The 16,841-nt window shown below is 58.5% G+C and overlaps 1 protein-coding gene and 1 long non-coding RNA gene across 2 annotated transcripts in view; both read right to left on the reverse strand.

Annotated features, from left to right (window-relative positions):
* Positions 1-4,721: 4,721 nt before the first annotated feature.
* LOC119111638 (uncharacterized) lies at positions 4,722-6,536 on the reverse strand. Its single transcript, XR_005095596.1, has 3 exons — positions 6,503-6,536; positions 6,048-6,192; positions 4,722-5,431 (listed from the first exon to the last, which is right to left on the reverse strand). It is a non-coding gene; the product is annotated as an uncharacterized LOC119111638 (long non-coding RNA).
* Positions 6,537-6,827: 291 nt separating this feature from the next.
* LOC119100078 (signal-induced proliferation-associated 1-like protein 2) overlaps positions 6,828-16,841 on the reverse strand; it is a gene marked incomplete in the record, with an annotated part of 53,140 nt that continues 43,126 nt past the window's right edge. Inside the window, 14 exon segments of the mRNA XM_037223195.1 lie at positions 6,828-6,843; positions 7,016-7,581; positions 7,867-7,995; positions 8,297-8,370; positions 8,674-8,863; positions 9,171-9,302; positions 9,769-9,892; positions 10,193-10,311; positions 10,686-10,807; positions 11,408-11,542; positions 11,841-11,947; positions 12,352-12,509; positions 15,476-15,579; positions 15,867-16,023. Of these exon segments, the coding sequence (XP_037079090.1) occupies positions 6,828-6,843; positions 7,016-7,581; positions 7,867-7,995; positions 8,297-8,370; positions 8,674-8,863; positions 9,171-9,302; positions 9,769-9,892; positions 10,193-10,311; positions 10,686-10,807; positions 11,408-11,542; positions 11,841-11,947; positions 12,352-12,509; positions 15,476-15,579; positions 15,867-16,023 (2,133 nt within the window).

Genomic DNA, 16,841 nt, shown 5'->3' on the forward strand with positions numbered 1-16,841 from the left:
GTAAAACTCAAAGCAATCTTGCATGATTTTGGTCACCTTGACCTTCAAAAGATCAAACAAGGTCACTGACCTTGAGTGAGAATGTGACCTTTTGCTTAGAAACGGTTTCCTACGTTCTGTGGGCACTTTGGAGACCAATCTGGAACTTGACCTTGTTTGATCTTTTTGGACCTGACGGTCATGACCTAGGGACCTGAACTTTGACCTAAGTGAGTCAACGTACAGGTCAACACATCCTGTAAATTTGGTGTCTCTAGCTCTCTTAGTTACCGAGATCTCAGCGGAGTCAAATTGACCCCCAGAGCGAATGGTATCTAGCCGGCCACCCGGGCGCGTGTTAATGTATCGGATCAAAGTTAAGGTCAAATCGAAAGTGAAATGATAAACTTGCTTATTAATCACCAGAATTCCTTCTATTGCTTGATGTGATCTGTTTGTTGTGCTCTTGTACTCCTTATAAGGGTAAAACTCGCAGCAGCTGCATGCGTTGTATGCACAACGCATGTATTAAATACAACTATAATGCATGCATATGCATGTTCTACCGGATACACTAGTGTCCATTCAGAAACTCATCGCTGCAAAGCGATTACCTATGAGTGGCACATAACTCTGCCAGGATGCGATACCTCAGTTCACAACTCATGCTACTCTTGCTTTATATCTAGGAGTGCAAATAATTAAACGAGGAAGCTTTCCCGTGCTTATCCCGCGATTCCCCAAAAGTTGCTGAAGTTGCACTATAGCGACTTTGATTTGAAGCTACACTCTGCTGACTGGGAAACAGTGTGAGCCTAGAGATACTGTATGCTGTATAGACTGGTATAGCCTCTGTACCAGCAAGCAGAATTTCATAAAAGATAACGGATGAGAGCTGGGTGTACATAGTGATGATGACTATGAGAAGCAATAGAGGAATGTGACGGGTGCTGGCTGGTGATACTGCGCTCAATGCCCTTTAGACGTCATGAAACTGTGCGTACATTGGAGGTCTTCTCTGGGTTTTACATCTGACCGCTGATTTGGCGTGGCGTAAACAAAAAAGAAATCCAGACATAAACTCACCATCCATGATAACCCGCTTAAAGAGATATTGCACGACAATCTACGCCATCCAGATCGAAATAAGAGAATTCGTTGGCATTCAAGATGGCGGCCGTCGCCATCTTGAATTCTGAGAAATATTTAAGGCTGCACAGATAGCAAGCAAGTTAATTTGAGCATCCCTGTTATTTGGAACATATATCCGTGAAAAAAGCTTATGTTAGTTAAGGCTGCAGCCAACATTTTTACATGACCATATATAGAAATTATAGAAGATTCTGCAAAGTATATTGCCAACTTATCAAGCTTGACCATAATTTGAAACTATACTGAAACAATTTCGAAGCCACGGACTTACTATCACCAAAATTTTTGAGTACTGTATGATGCAAACGCGGAATCCAGGTCAGTTGCGCGGAACACGCGGACAGCACACTCCCTTACCTTTTGTGCACTGCGTAACGACGCATGTTACCATGCATGGCTAGAATATCCCCAGTCCCACGCCAACACCTGGTGGAAGATTCCCAATCGCACAACAACGCCTGGGTGTCGACACCTACCCCGAACTTGTATCGACATCATCGCACTGCACTTGGTCCAGACGCTAAAAACAGCACGCCTGTGGTGCGATTTTTAACTCGGTCTTCAGCACCAGCTGCAGTAGCTGTCCGGTGTCTGGCGTCGGTCCCATCTGCTGCAAGTACGGGAAATCGAATGCGTAGCACTAGCCGAGGCCTCGAGCACCATGACGTATGAGTCGCGGCATGCCGACAGGGGCCCTGCCATTGTCCACTCCTGATACCGGTCTGACTGTTGTTGTTGATTGGAGTTTTAGGGCGCGTCGACTACTGCGGTCATTTTGCGCCCGGTCTGACTGAAGTTATCGCAAGCTGAAGCTTGGAGAACAACAAAAGGGGTCAGAGATGGTTATGATGTCTTGGCCTTTAACGACGCATTAAACTGCCAAAAAGCCTTTCATAGTCTGCTTTCATGATACATTCCAAAAGTGTACGATATGTTGGTCCAGCTAGTCTATCCTGGAAGACGGAAGTTTCGTCATCTGCAGCATGATAACTCACAATACCTAAAATTACAGTCAAAGGCCGTTCTTACTAGCGTCAAAACACTACCAGGATTGCGGCTCGCAATCCGCCTTGTCAGTCAGCAAAATGACGTCTTAGAAATTTTCCAAGAAAGTGAAAATACGCATGATGACACCAATTTCATTGCGAAATAGTGCGCATTAATTATGTTTACGTTTTGCGTTGTGTGACATAAAACGTCGACACTTGCTTTACTCAACGCTCATTAGGAACGAAAGGAAATTGAATAAAATCTGGACGCCATGTTTCGCAGCCGACAAAGTGTTACTTAAACACGTCCTGAAAACCCAAGTACAAAGAGGACAGTGTGACCTGTGAATTTAACTTGCTTCAAAATTTCTGCAAAAATGCATTACCTTTCATATAAATGTGAATCAACGCTTCTTTTTCGTGTTACACCAGTAATACAAATTGGATTCATCCACATGCCGCCACATGCAGTTCGATATGGATACCATCGACATAGGTGGGAGGGCAAGGGCATGACCTTTCATGGAAGCTTAACGTTGGTCCTATGGTGATGCATGGGGCGAAATGCCTTCAAATCGGGGATAAACACTGGTTGGTGGTAGACACTGGTAAGAAGAAGTGAAAGGATAAGTGGTAAGAAGAAGTGAATGGATAAGTGATAAGAAAAAGTGAATGGATAAGTGGTAAGAAGTAAATGTTCCGCAAACAAATACCGGGTATTGATGCCGTGTTTATACTTAATCATGTCTGATTGAAACTCCAGCCGCTCAATGCGTCGTTTGTCTGATGAGTGGATGTTTGAGTAACGTCATTGTTTGCGAAGCAGCTAGGAATTTCTGAAGAAAGGCATAAATAAGTGAAAATGCGGAGCATCGTGGCAACTACGCATGACGTAAATGCAAAATTGCAAATACTTAATATGCTGTAAAAGTCATCACAAAATACCTATATTGGCCAAACTCAGCCAACTATTAGCTTAAGGAAAAGGTCGAGAAAGTTTGGTGAAAGCTTGGACAACTACCAATTTTCCCAATCGGCTTGGAAATACATGCGTTTCCCCAAGCTTTCTCCAGTCGAGACCCTGTTATCCGCCATCGTTCGGGGAACTTGGAATTCCCCAAGCAAACCCAACCGTCAGGTTTGGGATTTGATTGGGGGAAATCATTTTTCAGAACGCAGTCGCGATAGGGGGATCTGGGAACGGACATCCTACCGGCATTGGCAGCCTGTACCTAACTGTAGGTAGCCTGGCGCAAGTCTCACAATAGTATTTAAATTTAAATGAATGTTAAGTCCAGGATTTTTGCCAGGAACTGTCAAGTATTTGCATTCTACATGGCACAGCAGACAGCAGGTATTGGTTAATAGTAAACAATTCGGCATATTCCACTGGGAACAGGTAGACAAATCCCGAAACGAGCCGGCTTCGAACACACAGCCTCCCGATTATGGATCCGGCATGCTCCCGATTGACTACCGAGACCCTTAAGCACGGGAAAAGTCAGCAAATTTACGGCGTACTGTGCACGAAAACCTTGACCCGGTACACTGTTGGAGTTTGGGTTGTCTGGACAGCAAGTGGTCAATGGCTCGACGCTGGACAATTAAAGATCTTCGTTTGGCGTCAGGTTCATCGAAATTGGCCTCATGGAATTCGGCTCGCAGCTCTGTGAAAAGCGGCCCTTTAAGACGTGAACGCTATCGGCTACTAGCAAAAGTACGCTGCAGAGTGGTCGTGCTCCCAACGTCTTTGATGCGGGCTGACGTGCACTGGACGTCAGCGTTCGCCAATCCAACATACTGACGTGACGCCATTGTGGTGGTATATGAACGTCCGTAGACGCCGAAATGTAAAATTGAAATGCCTTAATACAAAAGTTGCCAACATGTGCCATCTGTGTATCAATATGCGCCAATGCAGCATATGTAACGCTCCGTGTACGACGTGCCAACAGCAACCCGTTAGCTGCTATATCATCAAATGCTACACCTGGAGCGACTTTGATATTCACTGAAAAATTAAGCTTCGTGCTCAACCGTGTGAGATCAACGACGATGCCCTCAATGCGGTGGTCAACAGAAGGGCACGCGGCGTTGGTGCCTGCCAACCATGACCTTTGCCAAACGTTCCACATAACGCGAAGAACCACGAATCACAGATGTCACGCGCCAAAAGCTGTGACAAAATCGACTGTTCAGTGGTCAAACATACCTCAACGATTTTACAAGGATGGTGAGCCTGGATCAAAAGTTGACAAAAGGTCACGATTTTTTCAGTTATCTGTTCTGATGATAGGCTGTGATCCGAAGTTGACAAGGAAGTTATCACCAGCTGTCACTTTCACCAAATAACAGTATGAGAAACTCTCACCAAAGCCATCACTCGCTGCCTGACAAAGGCATGGACATCGGACACCATCTTTGACAGTGAAGAAAGTCACGCATTAGAAACGTCATAAAAAGTTAGGTTTTGGAATCTGCTTCATTGTATCACGCAAATGATTGTGAATTAGTGCCTGCTCCGTGGTGGTGAGCTATTCATGGATCGTTTGTATACGCTCCATGGTAAGGAGTTATATCAGTTGGTACGAACAGCCACTGTGAAACGATCTCGTTTTGTATTTACAAAACCCTCGTTCCACGAGCTCCGATCATCGCACGTTACAAAAATAGGCACGGACTAGATTCTGACCGAGGCAGACTCAGCTACTCCACAGAAGCAAGAAGTCAGTGCTTTCGTACATCAACGAGACGCATTGAGGATACACGAAGAAACAGACGCAAACCGCTTTTCAGTCTCCACGTTTCACTCACATGTGAGCAATGGTTGGAGCATTGTGATGACTCCACAGCCAAAGAACAAAGGTCAAAGCGCCTTCTAACTGAACTTAAATAGCTACCGAGCTTAGCGGAAACAACTAAGTAAGCATGCCTATTCATGCATTCATATCCCTAAATCTCTGCTTCTTTGGCGACAGACGTAAAAACGCTCACAAGTGACGACTGACAACATAACAAAACCAAATCAATCATCGCTGGCGCTTAGCTGCACTTTGTAAACCTAAGCCGGCCGGCACCAACAAGTCCGGTCCGGCCGTGGTCCCTTGCCAGAACTGACGGACGACGCCGTTAGCGCCGCCTATGCTGCCGCTGCTAGCGCCACCTACAGCCAAAGCCCGCGCCGGGGAGCAGCGAGGCGGTCATGGCTTCTCAATGTTATTGAAGAACCACTCGGTGAATTTGCGCAGCTGGTGAGCAGCCTGCTTGCTCTCCTCCTGCAGTCTGCGGTTGTCGGAGCTCAGCTGATAGACCTGGCGGACGGCGGCGAGGTGTCAGCACCACACAGGCGTCAGCACCACGAAGGTGTCCGTCAACACCACAGGGGCGCCAGCACCACAGAGGCGCCAGCACCACGAAGGTGTCCGTCAGCACCACAGGGGCGCCAGCACCACAGGAGCGTCAGTAACACAGAGGTGTCAGCACCACACAGGCGTCAGCACCACGAAGGTGTCCGTCAGCACCACAGGGGCGTCAGCACCACAGGGGCGTCAGCACCACACAGGCGTCAGCACCACGAAGGTGTCCTTCAACACCACAGGGGCGTCAGCACCACAGAGACGTCAGCGCCACAGAGGCGCGCGACTCGCACAGAGTCTAACCACTGGGCCGGGCTGCCGGTCGCGGATCAGGCCAGCTCAGGCCAGCCAGTCGCGTAGCGGTCCTCCACCTCAGGCTGGCAGCCCCGTCCCAAGTACAACACAACTACTGCATCGTCTCCATCACACACCGCCGGCAACCGTGCCCGTCCGTAGTGAACGCAAACGGGACTTCTTCCACAGCGGACGCAGCTGCGGCGGACCACCTTCCCAGACGCACCACGGTCCCCCTCCCCCCACTAACGCGTCCGGACACGAAGCCGTCTCCCACCTGTGACTCCAGCAGCTCGCGCTTGGCCTGTTCGCTCATCAGCTCGCGCTCCAGCAGCGAGAGCCGGCCCTTGAGCTCGTCCGACTGGCCGCTGTTGACCGGCCGGGCGTCGCGGGAGTACTGGCCGCCGCCGGACAGCGGCGCCCTGCCAGCCGGCGCAGCGCGCGTCAGAACCGGGCCGCCGGAGGATAAACGCAGGGAAGACGGCAGCGCAAGACGAGGTCACCAATGGAGCGGCGCGCTGGACTTACGCATCAAATCGGTGGATGTGAGAGTCTGGGGCACCACCAACACAGCTAATCGTAACTTCGGGATGCCTTTGACTATCGTACCAACTCACTCCGCAACGCCATACCAGGCAAGGACGTCATTTCACGTGGATCTTTCACAACACGTTGCCTTACGTGGCCAAACCACAACAACAAATCTGTGGCGTGTGCTCGCACCGCGCTCACCTGGCGGCGGTGTCCCTGACGGCGCGCGTGGCCGTGTCCACCAGCGCCTCCCAGTCCACCTGGCCGGGCGGCAGCGGCACGTCGGCGGCGCGCGGCGGCGGCAGGCCGGCCGTCACGCGCGGGGAGAGCCGCTCCTCGCGCGACACGCGCCGCAGGTCCTCGCGCCAGGCGGCGGCTGCGGCGGAGGAGGAGGCGGCGGCGGAGGCGGCGGCGGCGGCGCGCGACCCTCCGCCGGCCGCGATCACAGTCGCCGGCCGCGCCGTGGTCACGATCACGCCCGGCTCGTCGGCCGCCGGCGCCGCCGCCGGCACCAGGTCGGGCCCGATCAGGCGCAGCAGCTCCTGCTGAAGGCCGGCGCCGGCGCCCGAGGCGCGGTGGGCGCTGCAGCGCGCCGCCGCGCCCGGCCGCCGGCGCGCCTCGGCGGCGCCGCGCGGGCTGGCGGTGCGGCTCGAGCCGCTGCCGGTGGAGGGTGTGCCGGCGCCGGGCCGCAGCCGGCGTCGCAGCGTCGGCGACACGCTGGCGCCGCTCAGCTCGTCCTCGCTGCGAGCCGCCAGCGCCCGCTCAAGCGCCTCCGTCTCCGGGCTGCCGCCCGACGGCTGCCGACCACTGCCGCCGCCGCCGCCCGGCTGCGAAAGCTGCGCGACGGTGGACGCGTGGCTGGACGGCACGTGGTGTCCGTTGGCGACGTGGTTGGGCATCAGCTTCTGACCATTGACGGCATGGTTCTGTACGAGCTGATGGCTGTTCGTGGCGTGGTTCTGCATGATCAGTTGACTGTTGACGGCGTGGTGCTGCATGATCTTCTGACCGTTAACGGCCAGCAACTGCATGGCCTGCTTGCTGTTCGTGCCGTGACTCTGGTTGACCTGCTGGCTGTTGGTGCTGTAGCTGCCGCCGGCGGTGTACCCGTTGCTGCACGGCTGGCTGGCAGAGATAGCACCGTTGGCGACAGCTGACGACAGCTTTCCAGCCCTGGCCTGGCCGACGCGGCCATAGCCCAGCGGCCACAGCCCGCTCGTCACCGGCTGCTCTTTACGGAACGGCTGGGGCAGCCCCGGCAGCTGGCAGTAATCCGGCGGCTGGAACGAGACGACGGCGGGTCAGCCAACACCCGGAGGAGACACCGAGGAAGCGTTCGACCACGCACACAGCTGAACATGCCACGACAGGGACTAGAAGCAAAAAGAAAGCTGCGACAGACAGCTGATTGACACCTTGTGGCAAACACACCTACAATAAAATGGAGACCACACCATGGCGACCTTCCACGCTTAGCCACCATGCGCTTGACAGAGTTCGCTCCCACACGCGGCACGCGTCAGTGCGCCGAGTGACCGATAGATGGCAGTGCCGTCGGTCCTCACCAGCGGCGGCCGATCCGGACCGCAGTCGATCAGGTAAGTGGAGCGCGAGCGACCCGTGCTGGCCTCCGGCGCCACCGGCCGCGGCACCGACGACAGCTCCATATAGTCCAGCACCTCCTTACGCGTCGACTGTCGGCCACACAGTGCGGAGCGTTAGCTAAGCGGCATCCGCTGCGGGCTGTTGCCGGCGCAAACCGAGGGCAGGCAAAGCTACAGCCGGGTGCCAACGGCAGATCTTCGAACAGTTTTCACCAGAAGACGTGAAACTGAAGCTTACTATTTGGGATACATGTTCAGTAGGTATGTTAATAAAGGTGAAAAAGCTCAGACGCCCATATGTGACAAAACGAGGATTACATACCACCATTACATCCCACCATTCATATGACGAAAATGACACCAAACAACCACTGACTGATGAAAGTCTCACCGCGTCAGCCGGCTGCGGCGGCCGGTAGCCGGGTGGAGACGCATAGTTGTCGGCCTGTCCGCCGGGCGGCGCCACTGCATCCAGGCTGCGGCTGGCCGCCAGCCGCTGCCGGTGGCGCGTCGGCAGCGGCGGCGGCGGCGGAGGCGACTCGGCCTCGTCCGGCGGCTCGCCCCAGCGCTCGGCCGAGCCGCTGGACGAGCTGCTGAGCGTGCCGCTGGCCTCGGGCGAGAGCGAGGCCGGCGCGCCGAAAGAGCGGCCGCTGCCGCCGGTGCCGTAGCCGGAGCTGACGACGGACGGCGGCGGCGGCGAGGCGCCACGCTCGGCCGCCACCGGCCGGCCGCCCGGCTGCTGCCGGCACGCCGGCTGGCGGGGGGCGCTCGCCGCCAGCGCCGGCACGTTCTCGTAGTCGCCCTCTGGCGGCGGCGCGCCGCAGGAGGGGAGCGCGCAGCCGCGCCGCGGCGCGCCGTCCGTCGCCGGCGGCACCACTGTCACCGACACCGTCAGTGACGTCTTGAGCAGTTCCACCATCTGGTCGTGCGTCATGGTGCAGACAGCCATCTGGCAGATCTGGCGAGCGACGGCGGCGTCAACAGGCCACGCTTGAGAAACGAGAACGACCTCGAATACTGATGGGAGATCACTGATCTTGCTGCGCTGTCGACCTTAACGAATGAGACCACAGCACAGGCCCGGCCCTGACTGTCCACGGTCAGAACGCGCCAAACGTTGCCGACCAAACCAAGTCATTCGCAAAGCACACACTGCGCGGAAGTGTGTCGTACGACACGGCACCAGACTTATCATCCCAACCGTGCGCACGCCACCAGCTGACCCCGTGCGGACCCTGCCCTGTCTGCGAGAGGCGACCACCGACCTGGACCAGTTTGGCGTTGGGCCGCAGGCCGGCCTGCCAGGCGGCGCTGTAGCTCTCCACCTCGGTGACCAGACCGTCGTGCTGCACGTGGAAGCCCAGCTGGCCCATTGCATTCCGGCGCAGCAGCAGCTCCTGCGGCAGCACGGGCCAGGGGTCAGCACCTAACCACGCTGGAGGGATAGACAACCTGGCCGCGCGGGGCTACACAGTACCGGCGCATCTCCGGTGACGGCACAAAAACTGATGGATTTAATCGTGTGCTCCTCATACACGAGGCACCAGTTCATCTCGTTCAGGGCCGTCGTGGCTATATCAGTATCCGTGGGCACATGAGTCTGTGTAGGAAACGTGCGATTCTACCGCACAATCCATGCAACTATCATTTCCTTCTTTCTCGCGTGAACAAATAACTTTCCATTTACGGTTTCCTCAGCCAAACTCGAATTTCTTACCTATCCCAAACCAAAGCGCCGGTCCCTCGCCAAATCTCCGTACCAAACCACCACCATAATTCAGAACACGGTCGCGGTGCCGGACCGCGTCCCCCGCCCCTCCATCGGCGGGCACACGGAGTAGGCCAGCCACCAGAGGGTCGTACCTGGGTGTCGGTGCCTCCGGAGACGGCCGCCAGCCGGGCGGCGACCTCGGCCAGCTCCTCGGTGTCGAGCGTGGTGCGCGGCCGCAGCACCAGGCACTCGCCCAGGTGGTAGTACACGCAGAGGCTGCCGGGCGCCGCCACGTCAACACGCGGCCACTCACCGACAAGGGGCACGCGGGTCACCGGGGACAGAAGGACGACATGACGTGTAGGCGCCACCCTCCTGATCTGTGCCAACACACCAGCGCTAATCCCTAACATTCCAGTGTCTCTCGTCAACTGGGCTCGACAGACTGTCGGCTGCACCGGGAGACATCGTGCAAATCGGACAGCCTTCCAACAAACCCCCCTTTAACACAACCAGACGCACTACGCGAACGCGACTCAGCCCGGCCGCATTGGCGGCGCGGCGCAGACAGCTGACCTGGTGCCCTGCAGCGTCCAGCCCAGCACGCTGGCGACGGGCGCGGCGAACAGCAGCGCGCCAGCCGCCTCCTCGGCCAGCACCAGCGAGTCCGCCGACACGCCCAGCACGCAGTCCACCTGCAGGCGCCGCAGCGATGCGTTAGGGAGAGCGGCTGTGACGGACACGTGGCGCCGCTCCGCCCCGCTCGCTGCACGGAACGCGACGTGCGCCCTCGGCAGGCGCCGCAGACGGCCGCGTCTCTCCCCCGACGGAACGGCCGTGACGGCGCCCCCCATCAGACTTTTCAAGGCTGATCAGGTCGAAGGCAGAACACGACATCAGCACCGAACTCCCTGCACAAACGCTTTCATTCAACTCCCCTCCCCCCCCCTCCCCACCCGCCCGAGAGAATGCGCAGTTTCCCCTTAACGCCCCACCCGTGAGCGACGGCCACCTCCAGACGGCCGGCCCACGAGCGAGCGGCGCCTCGCGTGCCCGCTCGGCCTCGCACCTGTTTGCCCAGAGACTGGTCGTCGACGGTGACCTGCCAGCTGAGAGCGCCGCGCTGCACGGCGTCCGGGTTGAAGCGAGGCCGCAGCCGGTCCTTCTTGCGGCTGCTGAACGACATGATAGCTGCAACGGGGGCGTCACCGTCACCCAGCGCCCACGAATGGAAACGCGGGTCACTGCCCCGGGCGAGCGTGACGTAGCCGTCCATATCCAAGGTACGGTGGCCACGCGGCGACAGCGCTATTCGCAACAATCGCGAAATGGAAGGAGGCACAACACATCAACGCATGCGTCATGTTTCTGCCACACCGGCATAGGATGTTGAAGAACAGAGCACAGCTGGCTCAACAACTTGTTCCTTTCGTATACACCGGATCCTGCAGAGCCCAGCTATCATAACACTGCCACTAGATACAAAGACTGACACAGCACATCCGTAAACAACTGCAACTACAAATGCAAAGGCTACTCCAGGGTCTTCCGCTTGGGTTTCGTCATTCCCCTGCCTCTGCATGACCGGCACCACGGGGTGGCGGCTGGCCAGACCGGCACACCACACTGGCCAGCACTGACACGACACAGACGCAGCCGAGCGAGGTCTCGCCACCGGCCACAGCGGCGGCCCGTCAGCCCGCCACGACCTGACCTCAGCGACCGTGACCTCAGGGGTCGCGACCACCTGACGCGTCCGCCTCCCGGGGCGCCGCCGGACGCAGGACTCACAGAACTTCTGCGCCGCCTCCAGGCTCGTGTCAGTGAGGTAGTTGGCCGCCAAGTCGCGCAGGTACTCCTGGCGCGTGCGCCGCGCCATCGTCACGAACTTGTCCGACTGGTACGCCGCCGTCTCGGCGTTGATCACTGCGAACGCGCCCGCTCGGTGAGACCCGGCTCGGGCGGAGACGGAGCCGCTGTCGGATAGCACAACGCAGGCCGCCGCCGGGCCGCTCGTGCATGATGCCGACCAGCACAGCATTCCCAGCTGCACTGTCAACACTGGCAAGCATAACTATTACGTCAGGCGAACACGGAACATACACCTCGCCGCCCAGCAACCAGTCTTGAAGGACGCCCCGCACTGTGCAAACACAGTCACGTGATAGGCCGTACACACACCCGCATGCCAGAGCCTACCCCTTTCCCCATTCCGAACACATACCTTTGGCGTAGAGGAACTCTGCGAACGCCCTGGACTTGGCGAACGTGGCGTGCTCCGGGATGGGCGGCCCGAACGGCGGCACGTCCCGGAACCGGTTCACAGCCACCCTGAAGTCAGGTCAGGTCAGGTCAGGTCACGGGCATGTCAGAACACCATCGCGCGGCCATGCAGTACAGGGAGGGTGCCGGTGCGCCGGTGCGTTTCCGGTGCAAGCCGCGCGTATGTGAGCGGCCTGTGGACGTGTTGAAGGTCGCGGCACTTACTAATGCAAGTGCGCTTATCACCCGAGCTCATCCTTTCAGCGCAAAGAAAACGCAGTAGGCATGGGCACTCCCTTCCTTTGCTGGCAAATGCCGCAAATCCACTCAACCCCACCACGCCCACCACATGACGAAACCCCTCGGCCGTAAATCTATCCGAGTCCGTCGAAACAACGGCCGAGTTGCGCCCGCAGCGGCCGCAATCACAGCAGCCTGCCGCCAGCAGGACCAGCGGCGGAGCGCCGGCTCACCTGTACTGGGTGTTGTCGGAGCACGGGTTCACCGCCTGCACCACGATGAACACGTGCTGGAACTGGGAGCGGATGTGCTTGGGTGTGAACGGCAGCGCGCCCGGCTCCTGGAAGACGATGGTGACGATGTCGTTGCCGATGTAGCGCTTGCGCAGAAGCTGGAACAAGGCCAGGACGTCAGAGATCGGCGGGTAACATGAGCACGTTAGACCGCTAACAGACGGCAGACGGCTAGGGGCGCACGCTGTTGTTGACTTAGTCCGCGATGTAATACAGTGTCTTAGACTGATCACGCCTCCCCCTCTTAACACGCACAATGCAGATCGACGGCATTCACGGAAACACAAACGCTGGAAACCATCCCGATCGGGACAAAGTCAGAGACCAAAACAAGTCAATCGAAAAGCAAAACAGTCGTCAGTAATTCCGCTACGGACAAACATGCGCCCGGCCCAACACGGAGCAAACCAAAGCGACCGAACGTGCCTCCACACAAGCCGACCCCGGCCATAAAGAGCGCGGCCGCCGGCGCGCGACTCCCTCTGACGCGCCGCCACCTCCGCTTCCGTAATCCAGCCAATCAGCAGCCATTAATCGTGCCATGGAGCCGCCGGCCGGGCCCGGCGCGCCCGCTTGCTTGATAAACACCGATATCCGGCGGAGGGCCGGCGGCGTTCCGACCCGACGCGCGTCCGCCATCACTCAGGCGTCGCTCCCACGGCCGCAGACAGCGCGCCGCGTCCAATTACAGGGCCGGCGGCGCGCGGCCGTGACGCGCCAAAACTGCCGCCGCCCGGTGGCCGGGCTCTGCCCCGACACGTCGAACCTCCTCACGTGGTCGGCTCTCGCTCTGCCGCTCCTTGTTTACACACCGGGCTGACTGCGTGCCCCGTCCGGCATCGCTGTCTCAAGCCCGTCATCCTGGCGAATGTGTTACCAAGCGCACCCAGAAACTGCATTTTGTGAGTGGGTGCGCTTTAGGAGATACGAGGCCTCACGAAATGCAGTAGCACGCGGATGACGCAGGCGCGCAGCTGGCGCCCGTCTGATGTAAGAGCGCATGCAGTTGGCCGTAAAACAGAGCCGCGATCGGTGCATCCCCAAACATGCGGCGAACGGCACACTGGCCGGCGCCGCGATCACGCCGATGCCGCGCACGCCACGGCTCCAGCCACCTGGGAGCCGAGGAGCAGGCTACTCTACCCGCACGCCACGGCTCCGGCCACCCGGGAGCCGGGGAGCAGGCCTCTCTTGCGCACGCTACGGCTCCGGCCACCTGGGAGCCGGGGAGCAGGCTACTCTACTTGCACGCCACGGCTCCGGCCACCCGGGAGCCGGGCAGCAGGTTACTCTACCGTGCACGCCACGGCTCCGGCCACCTGGAAGCCGGGGAGCACGCTACTCTACCCGCATGCTACGGCTCCGGCCACCTGGGAGCCGGGGGAGCAGGCCCCTCTCCCCGCACGCCACCGCTCCGGCCACCTGGGGCCGGGGGGCGGACCACCCTGCCGCACGCCCAGCGGCCGGCACCCTCTGTCGCCGCGCACCGGCAGCTAATACAGCCGAACAGCGGCGACACACTGCACCAACCGTCCGGCTGCGACGAGAGCTGCCTGGCCGGGAGCATTGGCGAGGAAGCACGCCGGACCGGAAGGCCCGACGAGGAAGCGTGCGTCGGCGACGACGGGCGTCTCAAGGCAGCGGCCACGGACGACCACGACCGCCAGCATCGTGGCCAAAGGCAGAAGGGAAGAGCGTCCCCGGACAGCCCCTCACTCGTGACCACCGCAGCGCCCCTATCGACGTCTCGGCGGCGGCCCCGTCTGATAGCGGGCTATCCGCCCCGCCCCCGTCACGAGCCACGCTGCAGGAGCCTCGTAATCCGGAGGAGGTCGGGCGGCGCTGAGTGGCCGGCGACGTACGGCGATGCACCAGCGGACCACAGCGGAGCCTGTTACCGGTCTCTGACTCAGGCGCGGCGCACGCTCTCGGGCACGGCCCGGCTGAGTCACGCAGGTGACACACGGCCGTCACGGTGGTGCTGGCTGAATGCGGCTGGTGCCGTGAACTGGGGTAGAAACAGGATGGCCACGCTCGCTGCTGCCCCCCCCCCCCCCCCCCCTCTTCCCTCCGCTCCCCCACCCACACCCAGTTTTACAAACGTGCCATAGTTTGAGCACGGTTTGTGGAGAGGATCGCTAAAATTATGGGACAGCTGCGCACGTTCTTTCATGCTGTCTTGCCCCAGACTGAACTTTGGTATCTCAGGCGCACATATCGAAATCCTTCTCAAAAGATCATCCCGGCCAAAAGTCACGCGCTGCTGGACAGCCACGAAATCTGCATTCCATAATGTTTCATCAGTCGACACTCAGCTCCCAGGCCGGCAACATCCAACCGACAGCACCTTAACGAACGGGATGAAAACGTCAACTATTTCGACACTACACTGCCGTACATGACTTAGGCGGGTGGTGAAAATGCCATACACCCCGACAGCGTACTGAGGCAAATGGTTTAACTAAGCGCACAAATGATGACCGATAAAAGGTACTGAAGGATGTCCAAGTGGCCCCTGCGTGGATAGCCTTTCACCACGTCTAAATAATGCGACCTGCTTCTCGACCATTTATATGCAGTGTATCATATGCATTCGATGCAAGCAAACATTCAAATTCTTAGCATCTCACGATGTGAGAACGCACAAACTCCGCGACCGCGCAACACAATGTAGATAACTGTACACAGCAAAACGCGTCGTGATACCGCAAACGGGTCGGATGCTGTTTATTCATGCATTCCTGTGATGAAAAATGGAAAACAGGTCCCGGTCCGTTAACAAGCTGATACACATCAGCCCCACTGATCCGCCGTCCGGGGCGGCTTACCGTGTGAACAAACTCGACAAGCAAGTTCCTGAAATATTCCAACCCTGTCTTCTGACTGCAGCTGAAGACTATCTTCACGCCAAAGCCAGCTCTAAGCTTGTTCGGGACACGTCAGTCCCGCTCCGCCTGTCACACCACGCCGGGACAGTAACCTCAGCGGCGCCTCGGAGGGGGGCCGTTCAGCGGCGCCTCCGAGGGGGCCCGTTCGGCCCGCCGGCGGCCGTGCGCTCGCTCACCTGCTGCCGATTGTTGGGCGAGAACTGCAGCATGGTCGACACGTGGAACATGATCTCGTTCTCCTGGTACTGGGCGTACACCGAGTACTGGCCCGTCGAGTCGGCTGCGGACACGAACACAGCGTGGTCATCGTCACTGGCGCATGCACGCTTGGCCGACGAGAACTCCGTTTTAACACGTGGGCCAGGGCATGCGTTGGGGTTCTCTCGATTGTTCCCATCCAGCAACAGTTTGGACTGCAAAACCGTCGTTATAACCTTGCTGTTTTCGGACCCCTTTGCTCGCACGGCGCGATTGTAAAGAACAAAAAAAAAAAAATATCAAATGTAGTTTGACATTCTGAGCTTGGCTTCTGCTCCTGTGCGAGCGCACGCAGACGCGCACACTCACTTTTGTTGTCCAGGCCCGCCTTGTACTTGTCGAAGCCCTTGAGCCGCACCCGCTGGCCGAGCATCTCGAGGAACTCGTCCAGGGCGGGGCCAGACTCCTCATTGTTGTACATCTCCTCTTCGGTGCCCTGGCCGGCTCGGCAGTACATGACGCCCACCTGCGGAGCGGGTCAGCAGAGGTCAGCAGAGGTCAGCAGAGGTCGGCAGAAGTCGGCGGCCGCCCGCCGGCGGTGAGGCGCGAGCGGGGCGACGCATGAGCACGGGGACGAGCAACGATCACGGGAGTCCGCCATTGATCACGGGACATCGCGACACACGGCGTGGTCGTGGCGGCATAGCATCCCTCCACTCTTACATAAACGCCAAGCGACGGCGACTCGGCCATGTTTCATGACGTAATGCCGCCGACGCCACGCAGGCGGTCTGCCATGTCCCCTGACCGTGGCGACACGCCAAAGTAAGCACAAGGGGCGCGCGAGGCTAACGACACACCACCTCACCGCCGCCCAGGCCCCAGCCCGGCTCCGTGACAGTGCGCAACACATGCGCACAGTAGTCTCGCTCGTGTCGGCGTGTGGTGCCAGACCGCGGCGACCGGGGCCGCTGCCGCTGCCGCTGCCGCCACCGAGTGACCTCCCCAGGCGGCGTGACTTGGCAGGGCCGCGTCCCGAGATATGACCAATCGGCAAATCACACATGTCACGACTCACGGGACTCATGATTCGGATTTCCGATCGTGACTCGAGGCGGCCGCAGTTCCTTTCGTGCTAACGACGGTTTACCAACAGGCACTGTGTGGCGGATCGGGTTAGGAAATACAGGCTCTGGCGCTGAAAAGCGGCTGCGATTATGAAACCGGGACGTGGCACCGAACAGAAGCTCGGGTTATGACACCGAGTGCTGTCCATGTGATGACGCGGGTTGGAGCCCTCGTTTCCTGCAGTCCGTCAGCCTCCGAAGGACCACGGACGCCTCG

This window comes from Pollicipes pollicipes, unplaced genomic scaffold (genome assembly GCF_011947565.3).
Source record: "Pollicipes pollicipes isolate AB1234 unplaced genomic scaffold, Ppol_2.1 Scaffold_2555;HRSCAF=2994_pilon_pilon_pilon, whole genome shotgun sequence".
NCBI classification, from domain to species: Eukaryota; Metazoa; Arthropoda; class Thecostraca; order Pollicipedomorpha; family Pollicipedidae; genus Pollicipes; species Pollicipes pollicipes.